This window comes from Rhinatrema bivittatum, chromosome 1 (assembly GCF_901001135.1).
Source record: "Rhinatrema bivittatum chromosome 1, aRhiBiv1.1, whole genome shotgun sequence".
In the NCBI taxonomy this organism is placed as follows: Eukaryota; Metazoa; Chordata; class Amphibia; order Gymnophiona; family Rhinatrematidae; genus Rhinatrema; species Rhinatrema bivittatum.
In genome coordinates, this window is record NC_042615.1 from 479429820 (window position 1) to 479457074 (window position 27255).

At 42.6% G+C, this 27255-nt stretch overlaps 2 protein-coding genes across 2 annotated transcripts in view; one reads left to right on the plus strand and one right to left on the minus strand.

Moving 5' to 3' along the window:
- HACD4 (3-hydroxyacyl-CoA dehydratase 4) overlaps positions 1-24029 on the plus strand; it is a 34912-nt gene extending 10883 nt beyond the window's left edge. Inside the window, exons 3-8 of the mRNA XM_029606898.1 lie at positions 849-955; positions 6477-6604; positions 7196-7308; positions 10947-11053; positions 18245-18376; positions 19363-24029. Of these exons, the coding sequence (XP_029462758.1) occupies positions 859-955; positions 6477-6604; positions 7196-7308; positions 10947-11053; positions 18245-18376; positions 19363-19439 (654 nt within the window). The 5' untranslated portion in view covers positions 849-858 and the 3' untranslated portion in view covers positions 19440-24029. The remainder of the gene's footprint in view (positions 1-848; positions 956-6476; positions 6605-7195; positions 7309-10946; positions 11054-18244; positions 18377-19362) is intronic.
- Positions 24030-25281: 1252 nt separating this feature from the next.
- Positions 25282-27255, minus strand: part of FOCAD (focadhesin) — a 788759-nt gene continuing 786785 nt past the window's right edge. The window contains exon 44 of the mRNA XM_029606912.1: positions 25282-26792. Within this exon, the coding sequence (XP_029462772.1) occupies positions 26719-26792 (74 nt within the window). The 3' untranslated portion in view covers positions 25282-26718. The remainder of the gene's footprint in view (positions 26793-27255) is intronic.

Below are 27255 nucleotides of genomic sequence, written 5' to 3' on the forward strand. Positions count from 1 at the left end.
TGGAGCAAACGTATTTTGCATCTCTTCCTTAGGACTTTGTTGGCTTTAATGCATGCGAGTAAGCGGATTTTAAAACATGCTAGCATGAAGGACATTCCAAGTTGCCCAGTCCATCTCAAGGTCATCCAGACCCTCTGATTCTTCAGCCTGCACTTCCCCCAGTTAACCCAGACCCCTCACCCTGTTGCTTTAGTTCTAAATGGAGATTTATGCAGAATTACTCCCTATCAAGAGCAGCAGTAAATCGGCTCAGTTAACAGAATGCCCTACGCCGAGGTCACTGGATTTCACATTCGGATTTACCTGTGTAAAACGCCCCATCTCCGCCACATTTTTTTTATTCACACGTGCATATACGTGTGTAATTTGTGGCTTTTTTAATACGCGTTGCTCATGCGCGGCCCATATACATGCGTCTTTTAACGTGAGCAATCCGTTTAAAATTCACCCCTAATTGCGTAACAAATATTCTACTTGGTGTGTTGAAGAATACATCAGTCTACCTCATCAGAAGAGCCCAATATTTGCAGCCTAACAGACATGATAATATTTGCCTGACTCAGTTCTGGATGCAGACTGCTCACCAAACTCGGCTCAGTCACTAATTCAGTCAGCCAGGTGGATGAGATTTGGGGATTTTCTTTGAAATGCACACCACCAGCCAGACCTCTTGACTCAGATCTGCCTCTGACTTTCTCTGCATTTCCCATCTCCTGCTTATTTTTCCAGAAACTGTAATATCATTTCAGGTACTATATAGTTGTTTCTCCGATTTTTTTTTTTTTTTAAAGAGTGCAATATAAAAATATTTTTTTTTATTGTCCTATGCATTTTTTCTTCTGTCGTAGGAGGCATACAATGAAGACCTATCTCTTCATTTATTATCTAATTCAGTTCTGTGGACATTCTTGGATATTTACAAATATGACAGCACGATTTCTCTCATTTGGAAAAGGTAATATATAGTACATGTTACAATACAATATTCTCAATTATATCAGAGACTGGAATGTCAGTCAGAGAGCCTGAAGCAGCCATGCGCACTGTTCAACCCGCGGTTGGACGCGTGTTTTGGACACACGAACTCAGCCCCTTATGCTATAAGGGGATTAGCGCATCCAAAACACGTGTCCAAAAGTCCGCAAAACTAATAGCGCTCATCACATGCAAATACACGTTGATGAGGCTATTAGTTACTCTCCCCAAATCTAAAACTAAAATGTGCGCCTGATTCGCACATTTTTCGCTGCTCTGGGCAGGCATTAATTTCTGAGCAGCCCAAAAAAGGGTAGAGAAAAGCAGAAAATGCTTTTCTGTACATTCTCCTACTTAATTTTATGGCGATATTAAGTCGGAGGACCCAAAAGGTTACAAAAAAATTTTTTTTTTTTAAAGTGCCGGCAGTCAGGATAGGGAAATGGACGCTCAGTTAACGAGCTGTGCACCAGTTAGGAAAATGCATGCTTGTGCAACTGAGCGTCCATTTTCCTAACCTGTGATAGCCACCTCTCCTGGACACCCGCTGCCGAGGAGGCGCTAGGGGTGCACATTTGGCCCTGGTGCCTCCTTGGCAGTGCGACCCCTCATTTACATATTGCATCGCGGACCCAGGAGAGCTGCCTGGGCGAGCATTAGGAAAGCGGGCACTCAACACTGAGCTCCTCCTTTCCGCGCTCATTTATTGCATCGGCCCTTTCTAGAGTGCACAGGGCATGCTGGAATTCTCACCTTGTATTTTTTTAAAAAATGTCCTGATAAGATGCTCCCTGTGAAATTCCTTCCACTTCCAGGAGCAGTCATTGTAGCAAGAAGGTCACAAATCATATCATACATCCTGACATCTGATTGGTTCATGCAGTGCTAGTGGCGTCACCTGTGACCTCATAACCAATAGATGGAATTACTGGATCAAATGAGATGGATGTAATTGATTTTCTTGCTCCTGCTGGTAGCGATGTAAAAAAGAACCAGCATTTTGGAAGGAGAAGTACAGGTTGTGAAAAATAAAAATGTTCACATACATTTATTTTTATGCTATTGTATTTCTATCCCGCCAATACAAACCAGAGTACAAGGTGAGTCACGAGCTTTAAAACCATTTGCACTCAAATGCCAACATACTGGAAAGATATCTGTACAGTTTCTTAAAATCAGTGGTATAGATTCAGAAGATTACCACTGCAGTAGTGAATATTCTCGAAAGGTACAAATGTTTCTTCCGCAGTGATGGATTTAGGATTTTTGCTGCCCCTAGGTTCTGTTGGTACTGATGCCCACCATCCACCCCCCCTTTCCAGAGAAGAGACAGCAAAGCAGAGCATCTAAGGCACAGGCTTCTTTGTTCTGCTCCAGGGTCACCTCCTCTCCTTATATCCCTGAATGACAGGAGGAGAGGGGCTGCCTAAGGGAATAGAGTGACTTTTCTTTGTTCTCTGCTGTGTGCTCTGGTCTCTCGCCCTTCCTCCCATTTCCTGGACAGGACAGGAGGGGAAGACCTGGCATAGGGGAGCAGAGCAGTTTTTCTTTGCTCTGTCCTTTCCAGCCTCACCTCTTCCTCCCTGTTCTTTGCACTGGAAGGGGAGGGGTTGGAGCAGGAAGCAGGAGGCTGTTCTCTGAGGAGTGAGGTTCAGCAGAACTGGGACACAGCAAAATCTTCAGCTGGCCTGCTGCCCTCCCCCCCCCCCCCCAAGAAATCTGCCACCCTAGGCACAGGCCTAGTGTGCCCATTGGCAAATCCAAGCCTGTTCTTCAGGGCTAGCAGAACAGTGGTCAGGCTGCTCCTCTAGAGATAAACAAAGTTCCCGTATCCTCCCCCTGGAATGTTTTAACTGCTTTGTGCTTTTCAGTATCAGCGTTAACCAGGTCTCACAGATTGTGCTCCCCATGTTTCACAGCTTCGACAATGTATCGGTCGTAGCCCATAACCATTTTACGGATGTGGATTTTATGTCTGTGTTTTGCAATATTGCTTTTTGTATACATTTCGTACATCAGATTACATCATAATTGTCCAAGCAAAATTATGTAATAAATGTATGGTTACACCTTTCACTGTATTGCAATTATTTCCCAATTTTCTCCATTTCTTCCAATTGCTCACATTTCCAGGAAACTTACAGCTCTATCTGCTGGTGCAGCTCAAAAAAATGTATTAAAAACAATTTAAATTGCAATTGATTTACAGCATGGTGTTAGATACCGAAGGTACATTTAAAAAAAAAAAAATGTTAGCGGTAGCAGTGGAAGGAGCTAATAGAAGATGGTGCAACTTCCTTCAAAGAAATAAATAGCTAGCCAAGAATATTGTAAGCTGCATACTTTTAAAATGAGGCGTGCTAGCTTCCCTGGTAGAAAGGTGCACTTACTTCAGGTAGCAGGAGCTCAAGGAGGATACCGAGCTTACGGTTTTCAGCTGGAATCCTAGATTTTTTTCTTCCAGCTCACATTTGTTAGACACACAGCATGTGCGTTCGTTAATACAAGCTAAGAAAATGGCTGATGTTGAAGGGCCATCTCCAACGCACTGTGCTGCGTCTTAGTCAAGAAGGAATGTAGGGGTGGATATGAACGCACATGATTTCTTTCCCATACCCCATGTGTCGACCTCCGCCTTTATGTCTGTGGGTTTCTTGCCTCCAGGGCATAAAGGAGAGGGATATTCTTAGCAATGGGTTGAAACATCTTCGACGTTTTCTTGCTTGAGACACTATTGATTAGTAGTGGGCACTGCAGGGATTCCTGAATCCCTTTGGATTAGCTTAGGTAGCTTTACACACTGCTGTGACCGGATGTCAGTCCACTGCAGGGATTTGAAACTCTGGATCATTTCCTAAATTGCAGCACTTGACAATATGGTTGGGTTGGGAGACTCATGGTATTGTTGAGTGCAGTGCTCTGAACTTGGCGTGGTTTATCCTAGCATATGCAAAACATTTGAAGTTTTGCTAATCATATAGAGAAAAATGTTTCAAACTGCTTCTAATTAAAAAAAAAAATAAATTTTGTCAAACTGTGGATTCGGTGGACAACCTGCAGCAAGGGTAATTGTCATCCTATAAAAAGTTGATTGGCAAACAGCTTATTCTAGTCATAACTTTTGCTACCTATCTGAAATATGGGAAATACTGTGTAGCGGGTCCCCCGTTTGGGTGAATAGCTGCAACCAGCGGGTCTACAGGTCTGGGTCCAAGTCCAGATGGGGAGAGAGAATTTCTTTCGGGGCTCCTGGCATGCTCAGTCACTGTCAGAATCACAAGTTCACACTCTAGCTCAGCAATCTCCAAGGGGTGCCCAACTGTCCAGAATAGGAGCATAGAAGCCAGAATCAACAAAATGGGCAGAAAACAAGACTCAAAGCAGTGTTCATCCATTCGGTCCTTGCACTAAGTACAAATGGAAAAAAAAATCAGCAGAAGTCCAAAATAAAGTCAAAATAAAGCCTTTACTGCAACCGTAAGAAAAGGATCCAAGCCAAAATCACAAACATTAAAATCAGCATACAGCAGATTACCACAATAAAACAGATGGATTTCTTGTCCATTGTAGATCTTCTCAATGCTCTGCTATCCCTTGCACCTTCAGCTATGGAAAAAAATATCCTCAGCAGTGAGGGTGGGATAACTAGAGTGCAGCTCCAGCATAAAACTGGTCAGATAGAAAACATATCCCCAAGCATAAACATGGTACAGCACCTGTAATCCAAGCCCTCAAAAGTCTTAAAGTCTCAGTTCTTTTCTCAAAAGCCTTAAACCTTCTCTTTGCCCCCGCTGTTAACTGGTCACCTGGGCCAAAATATCTTTGACCTAATCTTTTGGGATACTGGGGACACACCCTTCCCTCTGGACTGGTCAATCAACCTTCACCCAAAAACCTTCTCAGCTCTCTTCTCTCTAATACCTAACTTCATCTGATGAGCAGAAGTCCACCAACAATCTCCTTCACTCCTCACCTGAGTCCCTGGGTGAATCTCAAGCTCCTGTCTCCTCTTGCTTTGAGATCCTGGGGGGGAGGGGGGAACTTTCTAGTTTCAGTGATCCCCCAATTCTTCTCTGCAATACCCTCTCCACTGACTCACTGAGCCTGCTCCAGGGGACTTTATATTCCACTGATGGTCTTTCTCGCAGAAAAGTGGGGTTATTGCCAGGGGAGGAATCAAAATGCCCCCCCCCCCACCCATTGCTGGAAAAATACAAGGGAGAGAGGGTGTTAGGTCCCAAGGGCACACAAGTGCTCAGCTAGCACTTTTCCCATCACTTCACTCTCTCTCTCTCCCCCCCCCAAGGGCAGAATTTTGCTTACGGCCCAGGCAGTGGTGCGTTCCTTTCCGGGTTGTGGTAGCTGTGGCATTTCAAGGGGTGAGATGCTGGGACAAACCAGGCAGGGTAAGGCACTGGGTGTTAAACATTTACTGATTCTTCAACAATGAAATTAAAGTCCATTTCCCCATAAATGTGAAGTTACTGTTGTCGTACAAAGCTGTTTTTTTCCTCTTCTGGGTAGGTGTCCTTTATCTCAGATATCTGGGTGAAACTTGCCATGGTGATTTTAAAGGGCACAAAGCTCTCCCAGTTGGCCAAATGAGAATCTTATTGAAGGGGTCCCCTCAAATATGGAAAAATCCTACATGAACCCAGTTTGTTCATGGTCACCCAGCCTGTTCCTGGTCCCACAGGGTGGAGATCCAGTTGGGGAAACTCCAGAATCTTGATCCTTCTCCTCAGTGTTGATGCTGGTGACGTCTCTTGCAGGAGAAGGTTTTAGAGTCTGGGAACGAGGCTATCTCAGCTCTGGAATCCTGTCAGTGATCCTTGCCCTATCTAGGGAGTAGATTAAGGCTCATAGGTCTTTAGTCTTTGTCCTTTGTGTCGGGGGAGCTTTCTCCAAAGGGTGCAAGGTTTCCACAGATCATCCCCTTCAGGAAAAAAATCAGGAAACATCTTGGCCATCAAATTCTCACGCTGCTGGCTACTGTCACTGGTGCTTGCCTCACCTAGGATGTAGAGTGGGCTCACAGGTCTTCAGCCCCTTCACGGGAGTCCCAAGGGGGAATCCGGCAAAATAGGAGAAAGGTCCTCTGGCAGGGAGTGTACAGTGAGAACTCTCTGCCAAACTAAATTTCCTGAGGAGGCAGAGGGGGCCTCAGCAGAGAGTGGGAAAACTACCTCCTCTCTGCTCTGCTGCTGCTAACAAAATGACTCCACTGCTTACTAAAATGGCTGCACTAGATAGGAGCAGGCAACCAACCACAGCCCTCCAGGTTGGGAGGGGCCGAAAGGATGGAAGGCTCCTAGATGTAAGGGTTCTAAGCTGGAACTTAGGGCCATCTAGTGGCTGACCCCAAGGGGGTGCCAACACCTGTCACACAACTGAAAACACTGGAAGACTTATTTATGGGTCAGGACTGAGGGATTGTACGTTCTTACTTGTGCTTCCCACTTTGCAGCAACTGTGCTCTTGTGTGTTTTCTGTGAAACCAGATGCATTTGCCGACACGTTCTATGCCATGGGGCTGGTGATGCGCCTCTGTCAGTCATTGTCTGCGCTGGAACTGCTGCACATTCTCTTTGGTATTGAGCAAAATCAGCTTTTACCCCGGCTTTTGCAGGTATGTGGAAGTTTACTTGCTAGGAGAAGAACAAAACATGAATTTTGGTGGCTAGAGCAAGGCAAAAAAGCATGCATCCATCCTTGTAGCACTGACTAGCACCATTTAATACAGGGCTGCCAGTGAGACTATTTACGTGAATTTTATTAATTATTGCATAAGATTTAGGATAATGATCCACTGGAACCTACTGAACAGAAAATACTTTGGTGATAAACAAGGCTTTTGATAAGAATCCTACATCACACTTGTTTTGCCCGTCTCTTATAAACTGAAAAAAAACCAAAACAAGGAATGGAGATTTTCTCCTTTTCCACTCACTTCCCCTCTCCCTTTCAAAAAAAGAAATGAAAACTATAATTTTTTTTGGGACAATTATTTTCTGGCCATTGATACCAGGCACTCACATTGCTTAACCCATCTCCCACAAGAATTGCAGCATCTTACAGCTGTTTTTAGCTGTTTCCTTTTGGACTTTCAGGACAGTAGAACATTATTGTATGTTTAGACAGAAATGCAGCCCCATTTTCCACTGCTGGTGGCCAATGGCAATGCAATTGTTGAAGATTTCCCTCTTCTTTTGCCTTTTAGGTGACCGAGAGACTGGTCATTTTGTTTGTAGTGATTTCCAGCCAAGAAGAAGTGCAGGGGAAAGCCATTGTGTGCATTGTATTTTTCCTGTGGAATCTGTGGGATGTAATTAGGTGAGAAATTTAAACTGCGCAACGGTTTTATAGTATGGGAAGTGCAGTACTCAAATGGAAGACGTGAGATAATATAGGGCCTTATGTGCCAAGGGGCCAGAGTTCAAAAGATCTAGGAGCCTGACTTTGGGCGGCACCGGGAGCAGCTCCTCTGAAAATGGACTAGGGATGAGATACTAAATTTAGGCAACCTAAACCGATAGGAAGCTATGAGGGTGGAGTTAGCATGGGAGAGCAGGAAGTTAGGCTCTTATGCTCTCGAGTGCCCCATGCTGAACATCAGTGCTTACTTAAGCAGCTAAATCTAGGCAAATGAATTGAAGACCTAAATTTAGGAACTTTTCAGCTGAAAAATTAAGACCCTAAATAATGTGCTAAACATTTTTCCCTTAGACATAAAATGGGAAAAACCCTTAGTATGTAAGCCCTATGGTGTTTTAATAATTATTGTATTAGTTATACTGCTTTCTGTTTGACAAGCGAAACATGAAATCATTTGTTTGTAGTTAATTTTGACATAAAAAGTAATCTGTTTGGAGGATATGCCATTTTCTTTTGAAAAAATTTAATGTATAGACCAGGAGAAGCCTTAAACTGTTCCAGTATTCAGACTAACCAAAATATGCACATTAGCCTATTACTTGGAGCGAGTATATGCAAATGTATAAGATGAATATTCATTATGGACATGCTGAAAACTAGACGTGTTTGTGGCCAAGAACCAGCGTAGAGCTCCTTTGTCCAAAGAGATATTTAGCCACTCAATTACAATTGCACTCACACAAAAGTGTGCAAACACTTTAGCAAGCATTAATGTGCATTAAAAGTGCTATTGCAATCTAGTTTATGCACACTAACAGTGCTTTTAATGGACTTGGATTACTTCATGCAAATTTTAATGCAAAAACCTGTGCTAATAAGATAATGAGATGTAAAACTATGCAAAATGGCTCATTACCTATAGTACATAGAAAAATAACATCTTAAAAAGTGACAGCAGACTAGTTAACACAAAACAATAACATCTGCATTCACATGTAACTTTAATAAAGCTAGCCAAATTACACAACTCATTTGCATGTCATTAACATGAGATAATTAACATGCATTAATAGACAAAGTTAACACACACTTTAGTACAGTGGCCTCCAGAGCCACCTTCAGAGCTAACTGTGCCAAAAGATGATCCCCATAATCTACAGACCATCTAAACAGCTAAGTTATTCCTTGAACATAGATTCTAGATGGGATTGGCTATACCTGAGGATACTTGTGTGTACAAGTTTTCTCAGCAAAGAATATTTTATTTAAACTGTTGGCAATAAGGTACCTAAATAGTATATATCAAATTCAATCTATATATTAAAAAAGTAGATAAAATTAAAGCTATTCTAATCTTAATTCACTGGAAGTTATCAGTATTTTCAATATTTTGAGAATTCCATTCATATTAAGCTGAGGCAGATGTTTAACCCGGGGTCTACCATTTTAAGGGCTTCATGCTCTTCTCTCTGCTTCTACTCTATGGCTTGTAAAAGCCAGTCCTTAAATGCCACAAACAAGTCTGGTTTTCCAGATAGCTGAAATATTTACACTGACCATAAACTGAAGTCACTGTCTGCAAATAAAACTCATGTATGGTTACATCATAGAAATGAGCAGATAATTGGACCCAGTCTGCCTGCTTGTCCCCACCTCTGTTGCTCTAGGTAAGGCTGTCTCCTAGCTGTGAAATCTGCAGGATATTGTTCCTCATTCAAGTCAAGTTTGCTATCTCCATTTTTCATCCTCTACTATTCTAGGCAGATTCATTTATTTATTTACAATTATTTATAAACTGCCTTCCAGTTTGAAGATTGCCCAAAGCAGTGTACAACAAATAAATAATCAAATAACAATAAAACGATAAACACACAAGCATATAACTTTCTATTCCCAAACCAACACCCAGGTAGCTCAGACCACTGGCATGCAATACAATTGAGATATTTTATGTATCTTTCTGCCTTATTTTGTTGGTTTCTTATTGCATATCTTACTACTTGATCTATGGCTTCTCCACAGGTAGAACAGAATAGATCATATGAAATAAGAATAGAATCAATTCTAGGAGGGCACTCTTTTTAATAGTATTAATACATTCTGCAGTAAAAGTAGGGCAATTCAGTTTCTGTACATCTAGTAGTCTCAGAGGGACCCAAATATTTGAAGGATTCCATCACCCATCTGAAATTATACCTTTGAAACACCAGTCTATCTACTGGTCCCGACCCTGGCAGAAACATGGATTTAACATAGTAACCTAGTAACTGACAGCAGATAGAAATCTTTTAAGGCCCAGAATGATTTTATGCACATTTATCCAAAGTAGATCAAATTCCCACATGGAACGCTTTAGAGCTGCAAATAATGCTCTGTGCAGAAAACACTATGCAGCCATATTACTGCTGCTTTGAGCTGTAGCTGTTGCTCAGTGCCTTCATTATCTTTCTCATGCCTCTAGACATCTTCTATGATCATCCCATGCTTTTTTTTTTTTTTTTTTTTTTTAAATCCTTGTCATCACCATCTCCTCCGGGAGGGCAAACCAGGCATATACCACCCTCTCCATAAAAACCCCCCCAAAACCTTCTGTTATTGTTCTTGAACCTACCCCCTTGTCCTACAGATTCCTTTCCATTGGATTTAGAGTAGTTGATATTATACCCTGACACCGAACTATACTTCTCTAGTATTAGATGGGTTATTCTAGTATTAGATGGGTTATTAAACTCTGAGAGTTTGCAACATACAGCAAGACATTGTCTGCATAGAGAGATAGCTGCTGTTCCTTTTTGCAGCCACTATTCTGGAGATATCCTCGGAAGCTAAAGGCTTCAGTAGCCAAAGTATATGGAGCATTGACAGAGGGCATATCCACTCCAGTGAGAAGCTTAGTGATAGATCCCAGTCACTAACCACTGGTAGATGAAATACTCTCACTTTCCCTGTCCATGGTATATCTGCCATTGTGATGTGGTTTCTATAGCATGTGTGCCAACATCTATTCCAAAAACTCTTAAGGGCAAAGTGAGGAGTTAAAATGGGCAGATGGCCTATTGTCCCTCTGAAATATACCAGAGCAGTGAAACTGGAGAAAGGGAAAGCAAGGAAAAGTTTGGAGGGTTTTTAGCCAAATCAAGGAAGGAGCTGATATCAGCAGGACTGAAGTTGGCAAATCCGACTGCATCCCTGGAGCAGCAGTTAATACAGGAAGCCTTGGTGTAGACAGGTTGGCCAACAAGCTGTTTTGTAATCACATGTTTTGTATTCTTGACTCACTAATTTAGTCTACCATGAAAACATACTATTGTATTGCAAAGTTCTATGAGTTGCCTTAAATTGTATTATTTAACCTGCCCAACACAGCCAACCCAAAGACCAGATGTTTAAAACCAGAATTATAATCTGGTTTGTTTAAAATATCAGCATGCCTATTTGGGGGTTCTATTGCTTTATCTCCTAGCTTTATTCTGAGAGCTTTTTTCTTTGTGTTTCAATATATTGTACACGATTTCTACATTTCTTGATTTATTTTCTTGTTATTTTTGAGCAAAATAAAATTCCAGTAACTTTCTTTTTTGTTCTCCCCTGGACAGATACACGTATAATATGTTATTGGTAATAGGAACACAATTCCGCAGTCTGACCTGGATCAACCACACGCTCTGGATTCTAATTTATCCTCTGTCAGTTCTAGCTGAAGGTAAGCAGGAATGACATAAAATAAATACAGTGCTTCTAGAAGTGGGCAGTGACGAATGCAACAACCTCTGTCCTGTAAAATTCTACCTTCTGGGCGGCAGGCTGTGTTACATGCCGAGCAACGCTTATTTAGAGATGTTTTGTGGGCTGGGACACTGGAAATCTCCAAAAACATTTCTGAAATGCTTATCAAAATGTTCCATTTTTTTCCCCTCTTGGACTACCAAAAGCGTTTTCACTCGTGCTCTTTTTGTAGGTCTCTAGGGTTGCAGAGTACTGAAGTAGGGTCCTGCATAGAAGCCAATCTCTTTTCAGGTTAAGAGTAAATTAACTACTCCAAAAAATTCTTTTTGAAATCCTACCCTCTCTCTCCCTGAGAAAGGAAAAGAAAATGTACAATTGCTTATAATATTTATGTTATTCAATAAACCCACGCACATGCCACAGTATATTTCACTATAATCTGATGTCTGGCAAAATAATGGTATTAGTCTGCCACCCAAAAAAGTTTACTAAAATATTTAAATAGATAAATACCGGGGGGCATAGCATCAGTACCTGAGCACCACCAAGTTCAGACAGCCCGAGTTCCCCGCTTCTGCTGGGAACATCCAAGCAGTCTGCAGCCCCTTCCTGCCTCTCAGCCTGCAGCCCCACTGCTTCCAAGTCATCCAGGACCTGAATGCTGGGGCTGGCAGACCCCCCCCAATCGTAGCTTCCCTTCATTCAGCATTAGTATCTCCAATGCTGCTTTCTGTTTATAGAAGTATGCAAGGAGAAGTCAGGGCAGGAACCACAAAAACACATGCACATCTCTTCCTGTTCCCTAGAGAGGAGTTTATGCAGCCTGCGAGCTGGCAGAGGTCAGAGTGCAGCTGCTCTGCACATGCTGGAGAGCTAGAGGGAGCTAGGAAGGGCAGTGCTGGAAGCTGGCTGGGTTGTACTGGGAATATAAATGTGTCTGTTGGAAGAACCGGCCCCCCAGGAAAACATTTCCATGCTGCAGGTGCTAGTGCTGAATTGAAGGGAGCTACGGCCAGCAGGGTTCAGGAGCCAGCTGACCCAGGGGCCCCAGGGCTGACATCGCATTGTGAGGGAGGGGAGATTTAAAGGGAACAAATAGAATCTGGGAGAAAGGGAGTGTGAGAGAGAGAGAGAGAGAGCTGGAAAAGGAAAATAAGAACTAGGGAGAATTGCACATGGGAGCAAACTGTGTGTGTGTGTGTGTGTGTGTGTGTGTGAGTGGAGGGGGTTGTGGAGAAGGAGAGGCAGAGGGGAGATCTGGGACAGAACCAGAGAGAAGGATTGGAGGGGGGGCGAAGGAGTGAACCAAGAAGGTGAGATTAGGGGCGTAATCCAGAGAGTGGATGATTGAGGGGGGAAAGGGAGAATGATGAGAGAAAAGAAAGATTAAAGGCTGAGTGGAGACAATGGAGACAGCTAGGTGGACTGTTGGGTAAAGGAGAACATTTAAGGACAAGAGAGATGATGATGATCCCACATTCTAATCTCCTTTATCTTCCTGACTGATAGAATTAACTTTGAGCTTCAGAGAATCATGTCAAGCTTGGACGAGAGTACATTGTAGAAATTGCATCTTTGTCTAGCTTTCCTCATGCTAAATCACATCAAATCTTCACTGATGTGTACTGTGCTGTTCGTACGTCTCACTGGGGCCGATGCTATTATGTGCGCTGAAAGCGGGCGCTGACTTTTCAGCGCCCGCTTTCTTAATGCACGCATGGCGCCTGGAAGGGGAGGGGGGCGCCATGTAATATGGAAATTAGGGGGTCGCGCTAGGAAGGAAGCGCTAGGGTCGCTTGCACGACCTTAGCGCCTCCTTGCTAATGCGAACCGCCGCAGCTGCCGGTTATGAAGACCAACGCCGGTAAACTCGGCCTCGGTTTTCATCACCGGTCGTCTGCCAGTAATGAAAACGGCTGCCGAGTTTATCGGCGGCCTTTTTCATTACTGGCAGACGGCCGGTGATGAAAACCGAGGCCGAGTTTACTGGCGTTGTTCTTCATAAATCGGCGCTCTGCCGAGTTATTTTATTCATTTTTTTTTTTACTTTAAAAAAGTACAGAAAAGCAGTTTTTTCTGCTTTTCTGTACTTCTTTTCAATGCGCTCAGCTAGGCAGGCAGGCGTTAATATCTGAGCGATAAATGTGCGTCTGAGACGCACATTTATCCTTTTGCATTCGGCATGATTAATAGGCTCATTCACATGCATTTGCATGTGATGAGCGTTATGTCATTCACTCCGCATCGGATGCGCGTTAAAATAGGCGCTAATCCCCCTATTACATTAGGGGGTGGATTAGCGCCTATTTATCTCGCGTCCGACTGCGGGTTATACAGTGCCTCGGCTGAGCACACTGTATTGCATCGGCCCCACTGTGCATGTAAAACTGCCCCCAAACCCTAGACTACCACCAAAAAGCTCACCTCAAGTTACTAGTTCACCCTCCTACAGTGATATATCTTGCTTTATTTATAACAATTTGATAAACCTAGGTCTTAGATTGTGAGGGCTTCTGGGGACAGGGAAATATCTACAGTACCTGAATGTAATCCACTTTGAAGTGCCGAAAAGCAGAATATAAAAAAAGTAACAGATTTTGATAACATCATGGCAAAACAACAGAAGAGCAACAAAAGAGGAGGATATGAAACCAAGGACAAGTGATGCTAAATAAAGTCATCGTGACCATAAAACAGAATTAGGTTTTCACACCCCATCGCTAGATATCAAGTGCATGTCAGAAGGCCTGTATACAGGCATGGCTCATTCACTAAAAACTGTGTAAAAAGTAAAACCATAACATCATAATAACTAGAAAAGCTCTGGGATCACAATCCCAAGAGAATGTAGAGTTGTGATCAACTGGAACATTCCCATTCCAACAGATAAAAAGCTTGGTAAAAGAGAAAAAGCACAAGAATAGCATTGCTGATGTCACTGTCAGTACCAAGTGACTATGCTGTGAACCATATGGAGAGACAGAAGATCCTCAAACACCAAATGATGCAGTCAGAAACCAAGAAAACGTGGCAGAAAGAGTCCGAAATTGTCACAATAGTATTAGGTTCTAATGGCCTGATTGCAAAGAACTTTCAGGTGCGTCTAGACATATTCAGGTGAATTTTAAAAGCCCTACGTGCGCCAAAGCTGGGAGATACACGAACATGTTGGGCCAGCGCACGCCACGCAGATTTTAAAAGGTGCAGAATTTTTTTTTTTTTTAAAGGGTGTGGGCGTGGCCTGGGCATTCCTGATTTTCTCAGTGAATACAGCGCATCAGCATTTACGCTCACAAGTACACTCGGGGGGGGGGGCCCTTACTGCGTAACTTTATATCTGCTATGCATGGTGTGCAAGTCCTGAAACAAAAAAAACAAGGTTAGGTAGAGGGGTTTTAAGGCTTGGGGCTGAAAGGGTAACAGGGAGGCTATTTAACTTGGGGGGGTTAGGAAGTCCTATTCCTTACCTGGGCGAACTGGGAATGTACTGGGAAAATGGCCAATTGCGTCGGCGTGCGCACCTTATAAAATTCTCCCACTTACACGCTGGAGGCGGCATTTGCGTGCACATGCGCACGTCCATTATAAACTCGTGTGCACATTTGCAACACGCGTGCACGTACACGCATAAAACGCGAGCTGACATACCCACGTACGTGTGCCCACACACTGGTTTTACAATTCACCTGTTTATCTGTACAGACTACATCCTGTGAACCCCAAGAGGCAGCTCTCTTTGGCACAATGCAAGTATTAAGAAGGGCATCAGAAGTAACCTTGAAAGCTGAGATCACACTCTGCCTACTATGGCTAATGAGTTAGGTTCATTCCTGTCAAGGTGTGCACATAATTAAACCACTTTGAGACATTACCCCAAGCTAACCATCTTGTCTTACCCCCAAGGCTCACTATTCCTTTTGTAGGTTTCACAGTTTGCCCCAAAAGAAGTTGTCCAGGGAGGGTGAAAGGGGGGAGGAGGTAGGGGGATAATCAGTAGTCTATGTTGCCTGCTAATCCAGAGCATCTCAGAATTGGTGGGATTTAATTTGAGCTTGTGTTTCTCTAGCCAAACAGAGACAACCTCTAAACATACATTTAAAATTTAAATTACAGGAATTGATTGATATTCACATAAACAATTATCTGGATATGATCCGCAATTAACTTGACAGTCTAAGCCATAGTTCTGAATGATTTTGGATAAAGAATCCATATAAATACTGAAAAAGACCGGGGTGAAGAGCGATCACTCGTTTACTCCAGCCTCATCTACTTATTTCACAGGGTATGTAGCATCTAGTTGACTTCCTTTTCCTAGCCCACACATCTCTAGTATCTCCTAAGGCAAGGCCCCGCCCATGGGACTACAAATCAAGACATCAATTTATGACATTGGTTAGCAATGTTTTTTGGCCATTAAGGGGATGTTGGTGTACTGCGGGGTTCCCAATGGTATCCTACCTCTGCCCTATTGCTGTCTCCATCTGCACACCATCAGCTCCCCAGGCATTTTCAAAAATTTGAAAATGCCCATGGTGTTGGTATTGTACAGGCAAAGCAGTGTGCCACTATATGGCATGCATACCAGAGGTTGCCAACCTCGATCTAGAATTTAAGGCCCCACTAACTCAAATGGAGATCCTTTGCATGGTCTAGTACAGTGGCTCCCAAAGATTTTTCAAGCAAGGATCCCCTTTGGCATCTCAATTAATTTCCTGGACTTCTTCACATTTTTCTTGAACATTTTACACACTTTCTGGTGGCAGTGGCAACAGCATGCACCCTCTACCAGGCCTGGCAACATTTAGAGCTTGCTCACCCAGAGATTAATTATCAGGGAAGTTTTAGTCAGTGTTTTCTAATACACAATCTTGTCAAAAATCATCAGGGTAGGTGTGCCAGTGCTCCATATTGACAGGTTGGCAGCACCAATATTATGGGGTAGATTTTTAAAAAAAGCGCAAACAAAAGTACGCTGGATTTTATAAGATACGTGCATAGCCGCGCGTATTCTCTAAAATCCTGGATCGGCGCGCGCAAGGCTGCCGATTTTGGGCAGCCTGTGTGCGCCGAGCCGCGCAGCCTGCCTCCGTTCCCTCCGAGGCCGCTCCGAAATCGGAGCGGCCTCGGAGGGAACTTCCTTTCGCCCTCCCCTCACCTTCCCCTCCCTAACCCACCCCCCCCCGGCCCTATCTAAACCCCCCCCCCTTACCTTTGTCCCTAGATTTACGCCTGCGAGAAGCAGACGTAAATCTACGCTCGCCGTCTTCCGACCCGGGGGGCTGGTCCGGAGGCCTGGACCATGCCCCCGGTCCCGCCCCCGAAACGCCACGTCATCCGGTCCCGCCCCCGACATGCCCCCTTCAAAAAACCCCGGGACCTGCGCGCGCCAGCGGCCTATGCAAAATAGGCGCACCGGCACGCAAGGCTCTGCTCGCGTAAATCCGGGCGGATTTATGTGAGCAGGGCTTTTAAAATCCGCCCGTATGTGTTAAAGACCATTGCAGAAGTGCCTTGGACTGTGGGTGGGTTTCCTTTTCTTCAATTTACATAAGCAGTACTGGCACTTATATTACAACTTCTGCTACTGTCATGTCACTTCCTGCACTTCAAATTATTTCCCACTACAGCTCTTCCAGGCATTACTCACGCTTCTTCAAGAGTAAATGGATAGAATTTCTTCCAGGGTGGGGGTGGCACCACCTCAAAGGCAGCCTCCCCTCCAGAAAAGAATCCTGGTATCATATTTTGGGAACTAGTGACCTAGGAAGTGGTTATATTGCTTCCCGCCATTTCCCTTTCCTACTCGTAGGCAATGCAGGACAAAGACCCATCCTCCTCTCTGCTAGCCTTTCTTGATGGCCAAGTGAATATGTTGCAATTCTTGTTGGAAAATTCTGCTTTATTCAGAAGGTATCTCCATAGCCAGTTTTCAATTCAGATTCTCCCACCTCTAGCACATCAAGCTGTCTTAAAGGCAGCCCCACCTGGCCTTTTTGTACATGCTGTTTGCTAAAATCTATGAAGGTGTACTATTTTGGTAGTCAGGCTAAATGCATGATGCATTGGTGTATTAGTTAGAGCTTTCCCCCCTGATGACATGTATTCAATTGTAAGAGATAAACAGGAAGGGCCGGATTTTAAAAGGGGTACGCGCGTAACCCTTTTAAACCCCCCCCTCGGCGGCGCGCGCAAGCCCCGGGACGCGCATAAGTCCCGGGGCTTGCCTGGGGGGGGGAGTGTCGGGAGTGTTGGAAGCGATGCGGCATTTTCGGGGCGTGTCCGGGGGCGAGTTTCCGGCTCAGGGGCGTTTCGGGGGCGTGGCCGAGTGCTCCAACACAGTGGCCTGTGTCGGGGCCTGTTGCGCCGGCGCGCGTAAGTTGCTACTGCCCGGAGGTAGGGAGGCAGGTAGGGAGGGGGTTTAGATAGGGCTGGGGGGTGGGTTAGGTAGGGGAAGGGAAGGGAAAGTGCAGGGGGGGTGAATGGAAAGTTCCTTCCGAGGCCGCTCCGATTTCGGAGCGGCCTCGGAGGGAACGGGCAGCGCGTGCAGGGCTCGGCGCACGCAAGGTGCACAAATGTGCACCCGCTTGCGCACGCCGACCCCAGATTTTACAAGATACGCGCGTATCTTATAAAATCCCGCGTACTTTTGTTCGCACCTGGTGCGCGAACAAAAGTACGCGCGTGCGTAGATTTGTAAAATCTACCCCGAAGTGTATGGTGCATTTCTATCTTTTTTTTTTATGTGGTAGCATAAGCTGGTGTGCAGGGGCGCAAGGATGAAGTATAGTGTCTGCAACATTTCCACATCGATATTCCATTTGCAAGGTGTATTAAAATGTTATGAGGAGATATGTTTGCTACTTTGCTTTTACATTAGTGTCCCGTTTATTTCAGTTGGAAACTTGACTGTTGTCCTTGCAAAGCATGTGACTTGTCTTTCTGGCGGTGGGGCTCTAGAGGTCTTTGCTAATTGTTTTATTTATCTGAGTGACCTTGATTGTTTCTGCTGAGTGAAAGAAAACTTTGATGGCTCATACAGATCACATGACTGAAATTTTTGTTGTATGTATAATGCATTCAGCTGTTTGAATTTGTAAAGTTTGTGATCATAGTGCATATATCCATTGCACTCTTTAATTCTTCATGCCTCATCTGGAATTTGCAGCCTTTACCATTTATGAATCGCTGCCTTATTTTGAGGCCCTTGGTACTTACTCCATCAAGATGCATTTTCTACTCGATCTAGCCATCTATTTCCCCTACGTCCTGGAAATATACTTGGTCCTGCTCCTTGTAGGTAAGTTGTCTTCCTTTAAGATGCTTGGTACAATGTGCTATTGCTATGGCAACCTAAAGTACAGTAATACCGAACTAGCATAGAGACACATGGAAACCCACCTGCCAGCTGCTTCAGCCATGATCTTGCTTAATACGGCAATGCAAGTAGTTTTCAGTCTATCATAATGAGCATGGCCAAACAAAAGTCTCAACTTAATTGCAACTATACCATACTGTAGAAGCAATCCTAGAATATGTAACAGCAGCAGTGTGGGACTGAACCTAGTGTACTGTAGAGGTGTACAGTCATTTTGCCAGTGTTTTCAAAAGTACAATCTTTACTCATTAGAGCTCACATATTTGTTAGCTTCTAACCAATGTGAATTTTACTGAATCATTTTAGAACTCATGGAATTTTTGAGAATACCATATTAAGGGAACTCTTACCACTGGGAAGTGGTTCTTGAGAGAACCAAATTCACTACGGGTTATGATATCTTATATTGGACCCTCGAAACAATCAAAAAATGAATTGGTATGTGTTTTTTGGAGACTACAGAAGTCACCTCTGAGGAAGGGACCCAGGTGGACTGAAACCTCATCATATATTACAATTTTGGATAATTGTGTCAGCCCAGTAAATGGGATGACAGCCCACAAGAAATCTACAACTTAATTCAAAGGCACAGTCCAAGAATACATGGTGAACTTGGTCTATGTGTTGCTGCTTTTCATTAAAGAGCGGCTCTTTAGCTCACTGCTACTGGTTCGGTCCATTTTCCATACAGAGAACTTCTCATGATAGGTGTGGCAGTGTGAAATTGATAATTTCATCTCCCCCAAAACATTCCATTACTAGCTGGATTATGAGATGTTCTTAATGAAATAAGAGGATCTAAGGCTAAGAGTGATCAAGGCATCTAATTGTGAAGAGTGTAATTGAATACTAATACTGTACTGTATCCACCTCAAGCTTTTACATTTATAATTTTATTTTCTATTTAGGTATGTACTTTATATGCAGACACCTGTATTTGGAAAGAAAAATGTGCCAGAAATTCCACAAAGAGAAAAAAATCTAACTTTATATATGTACAAAAAATATTGATGGAATATATTGAATATGCTGCTGTGAACATTCTATATGGGGGATGTTTAATAACTACAATGCAAATTAGTGTTTGGCTTTTATTAATAACTGAATTCAAATTCTGAAATTTTATACAATTACAAAAATAAAAAATACACCTCCTAGAAATGGAGCTGCCTGTGACATACTTAGTATTTCTCTCTCTCACACACACACCCACTCATTTTGAAAAAAAAATGTTAGCATCAGCAATATGAACATAATGCCACTAAGAGAAAACTAGTTAATTTAAAATTTACTTCTTGCACATCTCTGCTGTCTAGTCACGGACGGCTTGCGTCAGCAAAACTTTCTGGTATTCCTTGTGCAACAGTTTGGACAGATCAGCAGGTTTTAGATGATGCTGTCCAGTTTCCCCGGAACAGCAGGCTGGGTTGCTGTCACAAAGCAGTGTGCACGAATGAGTGACCCGTTTTCTGTGCCTTCACTGCACTAGTTTGGCAGTCTATTTTTCAATTTAATATAACTTTGGCTTAGCGCTCTGACAACACTGTTTGGAATGCAGAAATAGGAAGCACTGACTTAAGAGGTCAAGATAATTTTCTGTGAGCAGTTGGGCATTTGGTGAGATGGCAGAGACTGCTCTGGCTGAAGGACCTCAGTCAGAGATTAATAGCTCTGGTATTTGTTTCATCAACAGTTATAGGTATTCATAAAATGGATTATTCATCCCCTTTTTGCTCTCTGGAGGGGAGAGAAGGGAAAACCCCTCTGTATAGTAAAAATATCTGTAAAAGCAGATAGTCAGAAAAAGAAAATCATAGTTTGAAAAAAAAAAGAAAGATATTCAAAGCATGGAGGAGTAACCATAGACATTCCATTAATATCTGCTGCCTCAGCACACAGACCTGCCCACAAGCACCAATTAGCTCAAATACAAAACAGATCCAAATACATTTACTCATGCTCAAAGCTAGTATAAATCCAGGCTGGAGAAATTCTGCTGCAATGTAGCTCCCTTTATTTTCTATGCAAATAACTCTGACGTGCGCATTTGTTAAGCTTGTGAGAAAATACGGAAGATAAGTGCAGGCCGGGACAGCGCCATTGTACGTTGTCCCGGGGAATCGCGCACCAGCAGCCGGCCGGCGTGTGTAACTTACGTCTGCTCCGGAGCAGCAGTAAGTAGAAAAATAAAATCTTGTTGTAGCTAGGTAGGTGTTAGGGCTCGGGGTAGAGAGGGGAAGGGGAAGGAAGGTTAGGCAGGCGGTTAGGGAACTGGGGTGGCCCGATTGCGTCGCTGCGCGTATTTAGGTAAAATTCGACCCTCCCATGCGCATGGCCATCAGATTTTATAACATGAGCGCACACGTTATAAAATTGGCGCATCCATGTGCGTGCTCCTTTTAAAATCGACCCCTAATTTTCTAGTGTGCACCCTATTCTGGTCTCCTTCTGCAATATCGTGTGGTTTATGAATGATAAACCTTTTCAGCTACTTTTTTAGAAAACCATCACATCCTCTTTTTCTTTTTTCCTTTATTTATTTTTGTAACAAAAAGATTATTTGCCCTCATATCTCCTTTTGGTTTTGCCCACCGCTCTTCTGCTTCCCCTAGATTTTCACATCCAGCTAACAACTCCCCTTGAGGTAAGTTAGTTTTTCTAAAGTCTAGAACCCTCATCTTTGAATGAACTTTCATCTCCTGTGCTCCAATACTGAACCACACCGTCTTGTGATCAGTAGATCCCAGATGATTGTGCATTACATCATCAGAGATACTGTCCCCATTGGTAAGCATCAGGGCCAATATCACCCCCTCCCATGTGGGTTCCATTATCAGTTGACAGAACAATTCTCCTTGCAGATAATCCAGGATCTCCCTGCTTCTAGATCTACCTTTTGATCTACTATGGGTAAATGTGCATAAAATCACTGCTGGGCAGACTAGATGGGCCTTTTGGGTCTTTATCTGCTATCATTTACTGTTAATTAACTTACAGGTTTTTTGTATGTTTGCATTCTGCTGTTCTTCCCATTGTTTCCTATGGAATTCAGATAATGATGTGTTGCAGGGGTTCCTGGGGGCTTTCGGCAGCCCTATATTAAAGTAATTTATCAAAACAAAGAACGTCTCATCAAATGGAGCAAGCCTGTAAAGAGCTCTTAGATAAGAAATTGGCAGCATACAACTGGACTTAAGGCTTGTGTCTGAGAACATTTAAAGGTGACTGACGTATGGGCAAGTGCTTTTGCTTTTCTGTCCCTTATTTCATGGTGAAAGCTTGGAATAAGCATATTCATTGGGTTTACTCCATTCAGGTCCAGATATTAAGGCTCATATTGTAATAAAGCAGATTCTCTGTTGTACATAATTCTAAGTGGGGGCCATTCCAAAATCCTAGTACCTGGAATTTGGGTGAATTGAGCCCAAGATTATTTTTGAGAAAATCACACATTCATCTCAGTTTCTGTCCACTGTACTGACGCTTGAGTTGGACTGAGAAAATCTAGAAGACTGTTTGCCATTCTTTGTGCAAGATGATTTTGTCAATATGAAAAGATTAGGTTTACTGTAAACAATCAGAAGAGGGATTCCTGTTATCAGTGATCATTATTAAGTCAACATCGTTCACAATGTACAACGGCTGCTGCTAATATATATTTTCTCTTCAACTATAGAAAACCAACCTGGATTATCAGACAGCTGTATTTCTATATATCTGGAGTCACTTTAGAGTGTTTTGAGGAATCACATGATAATATCTGATGTGAGGAGTTGCCGCTTCTTTAGAGACCTGGATCAACTTCCAGGGAATTAAGGGTGATGTCATTTTCCGTGCCTGTATTGCAGGGTTTTGTTTTGGGGTTTTTTGCTTGCTTTATTGATGAAAAGGTAAGCCAAAGTAATTATTAGGGATATGCATGTTAATTTTTTCATCATTTTTTTTGGAGATTTTTTTGTTTTGTTTTTCATTTTTGTTTTTGGGAAATAGTGCACGCAATTAGCAAACAGGGCACCCTATTGGTAGGCTGTGCGCCCTATTTGCACACGGAGCTCATTATTGTGCAGATGCATCCTCTTCAGTAATAGGGTATACTATTTCTCAAAATAAAATAATTGGCATTTTTCATTTTTTAGTTAGTTTGAAATGAAACAAAAATGGGCTCATTCCTCAGGTGTTATTTTCGTATCAAATGAATGCCCATCCCTACTGTTTATGCTCTGCGATGGAAAACCATTAAGGCAGATACTAAAAATTATTTGAATCTTACATTAAGAATTTGGAGAGTATATAAATCCAAGAAATTATACGAGTAGATGTTTGGATTTTCTCTACTGTTTCTTGTGCTTGATATGTAAGAACCCTGGAAAGGGACGCCAGTGCAGCAGCCTCTCTGAATCTTGTTTTGTTTTTGTTTTTTTTTTTAAGAACCCATGTAAGTTTTGTACATAGCATATTTATATGGCCAGAATTTACTTTTGCTGAACTGAACTTGAAGAACATTTGACACAGGAAAAGATAAAGGAAACAGTTTTTGAACACGTGCACTAATACTTAACAGCATGTTAACTTGCAGATTGGTTCATGTAAGGGATCATTTCATACATCAGATATGCCTCATTGTGATTCTATTCATTAGGAAAACTGAATTGCAGAGTCAGTGCTTCCAGCAGGCACAATTTGTATTAAATGGTCCATATGAGATTTTGCAATAGGTACAGAGGATTCCATCACAAAAACATATTGTCTTCTCAGCAATCAATGTTTGTTTGACAAACCACAAACTTGGTATTTACTTGCTTCTGCTTGTACATTTTATGAAATTAAAATTCTTAATTCTTTATATTTTGTAAAATATGCCTTGAATTTTATTTGAGTCATATATGAAACCACAGAAATGTATATTCTAGAGTACAATTGTCCTTTTCTCACATGGAAATCTTTCATGTCCATCTTCTCGTTTTGAAATGTATGTTGTATGTACCTAGTAAAATACTCAGTATTTCTACACTAATCTCCAAGTAAAACTTTGCAAGAAAAGTTTCTGTACAAGTTTGTTTTTATCATAAAATTGGATGTTTACATTTCTATCAAATGTGATTTATGCAAAATGAATGAGAAACTCCTGATGTTCATCATGACTCCACTGTATTCAGTGTTGCACACTTCTTCCCGACTCAGCTCGAAAAGCTATGACAGACACATTTGGGAAACTTTGCACCACTAGCAAGTCAAATGTTTGCAAACCTCTACTTCCAAGATGACTATAGCCTATATTGTTGCCTCAGATTAATGATAGGCTACATGATTCAAGATTACTGCACATGAGTTATAAAAAAGATAACAAATGACTGTTTGGCTCTGGACATGAATATCAGCAAACCTCTAGATATGGATAAACCAATTCTTTAACAGCCCTGTCAAATTGATGTTGCATCTGCTGTCATTCCTGCAAGACTCCTGGCCTGCGGTTTTAAAAACTGTACCTTTCACAAGATTCCTGATTACCAGTGCTGTAATCCTGTTTCATGAAATTGGTGCTTAAGAAACAAAGAAATATGATAGTAAAAAAAAAGCCCGTATGGCCTATCTAGTCTGCCCATCCATACCAACTAATTCAGCTTGCAATTCCTATCCCTTCCTCAGGGATCTCCTGTGTTTATCCCATGCTTTCTTGAAACAGTTACTCTGTTTCCATCATCTTCATGGGAAGGATGTTCTATGTATCCACTACCCTCTATGTAAATAAATATTTCCTTGAAGTACTCTGAAGTCTTCCTTCTGTCACCCTCATCCCATAATTCCTCCTCATTCTACAGCCTCCTTTCACTTCCTGTGCATGGAAACCTTAGAGGTATTTAAATGTCTCTATCATATCTCCCATCTTTCCTCTAGGACAGTGATTCTCAACCTTTTTTCTGTCGGGACACACCTGACAGATGGTTCTCACATGTGTGACACACTGAACACATGACAGTCAGAAGGCTAAATGTAAATGTACACTTTGCATCCACAGGATCCACCCTGACCCCCCCCCCCCCCAATGGGTACAGAACAGAATTAGGACATTCTCTGTTCAATTCACCATATTACAAAGATATTTCTGGTGTCATCTCAGTAACAGCAACATAAACACTCTCTCTTACCAGGCGCAATAGCCCTCCTTATGAAAAGACAGTAATTTACCACCAATGCATGTTCTATTGAGAAAACACAACAAATAAGATTGATACAAATGCCTACATGCTAGTAAAATACCTCACCTCGGGCACACACACAGAACTGACCTTCACCAATTACAGAAAAAACACAAATTATAAATATGGAGACAGAAACTGGAGGGAACTGGGGAAGCCCGGATTGCGTTGCTGCACGGAGTTTGTAAAAGTGCCCCCCTTGCGCACGCCGTACGCACATGCGTGTGTGGCCACACGTTTTTATAACATGCGCACGCCAGCATGCGAGTGTTACAAAATCGGCGCGTCCATGTGTGCGCACCGGGAAGCGCGCGTGTACATATTAAAATCTACCCCTTAGTGAATATATAAAGGTGTATGACAAATTCATTTTTTAATTAACAATGGAATAAGGATGAATACTGAGCTGTTGGTGTTTAGTATTCCTGAGAGGGATGGCCCCCGATTTTGATGTTTAGCTCAAGGTCGTGTTCTTTTGTAAAAATGGAGCTGGACCTATGACTAAAGTAACACACAAAGTCATATCGGAAGTGAAGTTGAGGAAAACACTACCATAGATGGTGGGCAAAAATGTAAACAAAGGAAGCAGTACAGGGTAGTTTTCTAAAGAAAGCAGAGAGGAAGGAGTAAAAAGTGACACCTGCTTGTTCCAGCATAATGTTATTTAATAGTTATTTTTTTCACAAAATGTGATTTATTCTTTTTAAAATTGAAAGCTACCATTTCTTAACAATACAAGTGGAGATATCCTGGTGCAATATGCAGCATTCCTTAAGGCATCCAGATATTTCAGTATAATTTATGTACTCATCTGGTGCTGTTTTATCTGCTAACAAAATGACAAATACATATTGAGATTTATAATCACAGACCGGAAATTAATGTTTAGGAAAACAGCAAAAGAAATAAACACAAAGATGCATTATTGGATAGAAATCCAAATGCTACAAAGATGCCAGAGATATTTTTCTTATTCAACATCCCCAAAGATGCAAGGACCTGGGATATCTTAATATCTGCCTGTGTAACACTGGAAAGAATAATTGACCTTATTCAAAAACTGTATTGTACTCAGTAGATATCAGAATGTCAACTTTCCAAACCAAAATGATTTTTCACCTTCCTTAAAGTTAACACCGCTTTGATATCCTTAGGTATCTTTCACAGTGAACTTAACCAAAGCATTTCACCTCTCTGCTGTTCAACCTTAAATAGCGATCACTTTACGGCAGATACATTGCAACCGAGACTACTGTTGAACAAAATTTCAAAACCATACAACTGGCCCAAAAGAAGCACATATTTGTTTCTGTCCCAAGGAGGTTTCCTCCTCCGCATTATTTTGTGTACACCCCTGAACATCTTGTAACAGGAGCTGTCTCGTACAGCAACACGATTATTAAAGAAATGCTGCGCACTGTCATGCCGAGGACCCAGATTTGATTCCTGTTGTCTGCTTCTCAGGCTAGCTGGGGTGAGGAGGCTGCAGAGATGGCGTTCTCAGCCTCTGAGGGGAGGTAATTAGGCCTCGATGATGCCTACTGACCGGACTTCATGGTCCATCTTAGTCAGGTTCCGAAAAGAGATCTGGTTTGTAGCCCTCCAGTCAAGGATTCTTGTTGCAATGGCTGTGGAGAGGCACGGTGAGACACAAAGTGTGTGTGTGTGTGTGTGTGTGTGTGTATGTGTGGGGGGGGGGAGGAAATGTTTAACGCTCCTGTCCAGAGTAGCCCTATGACTGGCTCTGCAGATGTTGAAGATTGGCCCAAACTGAAGTTTCCACAAAGTCATGGACTGGGGTGGCTGCTCCTACAAATCTACTGCTTGTAGATGGAAGTGAATAGACCTGGAGCTATCAAAAAAAATTCAGGGTGATGCTGAGCAATCTTCATCTTAAACCATAATGGACTTTTTACATTCAATTAAAATAAACTTCTATAAATCTCAAAAAAATGCGCCTATGACTTCTTGTGAAATACAATAGCACTGACAGTTTTTGATATTTTTAATACTTTTGTTGTTCAGTCCATCGCTGGCTTTCTCTTTAGCGGACGCTGCTATTTATGGTTAATAGCCATAGGCCTTAGCCCACACTGCTTTCTTTTTGAATTCGGAACGAAATCTCAAAGCCAAAAGCGTAGCTGTGAAAAAACAAACAAATATTCAGTTTATTATGAAGCATCAGCACAATGGTCATTCAGTCAGATCAATGGGTTAGCTGAAGATTCTAATCACTCTTAGCCCACAAACTGAGGGGCAGATTTAAAAAAAATACGCGAGCGCGTACTTTTGTTCGCTCCCCCGGCGCAAACAAGAGTACACCGGATTTTAACAGATACGTGCGTAGCCGCGCTTATCTTTTAAAATCTGGGGTCGGCGCTCGCAAGGGGGTGAACATTTGTGCACCTTGCGCGCGCCGAGCCCTGCGTGCGCTGCTCATTCCCTCTGAGGCCGCTCGGAGGGAACTTTCCTTCCGCCTCCCCCCACCTTCCCCTGCCTAACCCGCTCCCCAGCCCTATCTAAACCTCCCCCACCTTTATTATAAAAGTCGCGCGTGCTGGCCGGCCACTGGCGCGATTCCCCGGCCCGGGAGCAGTTTCAGAG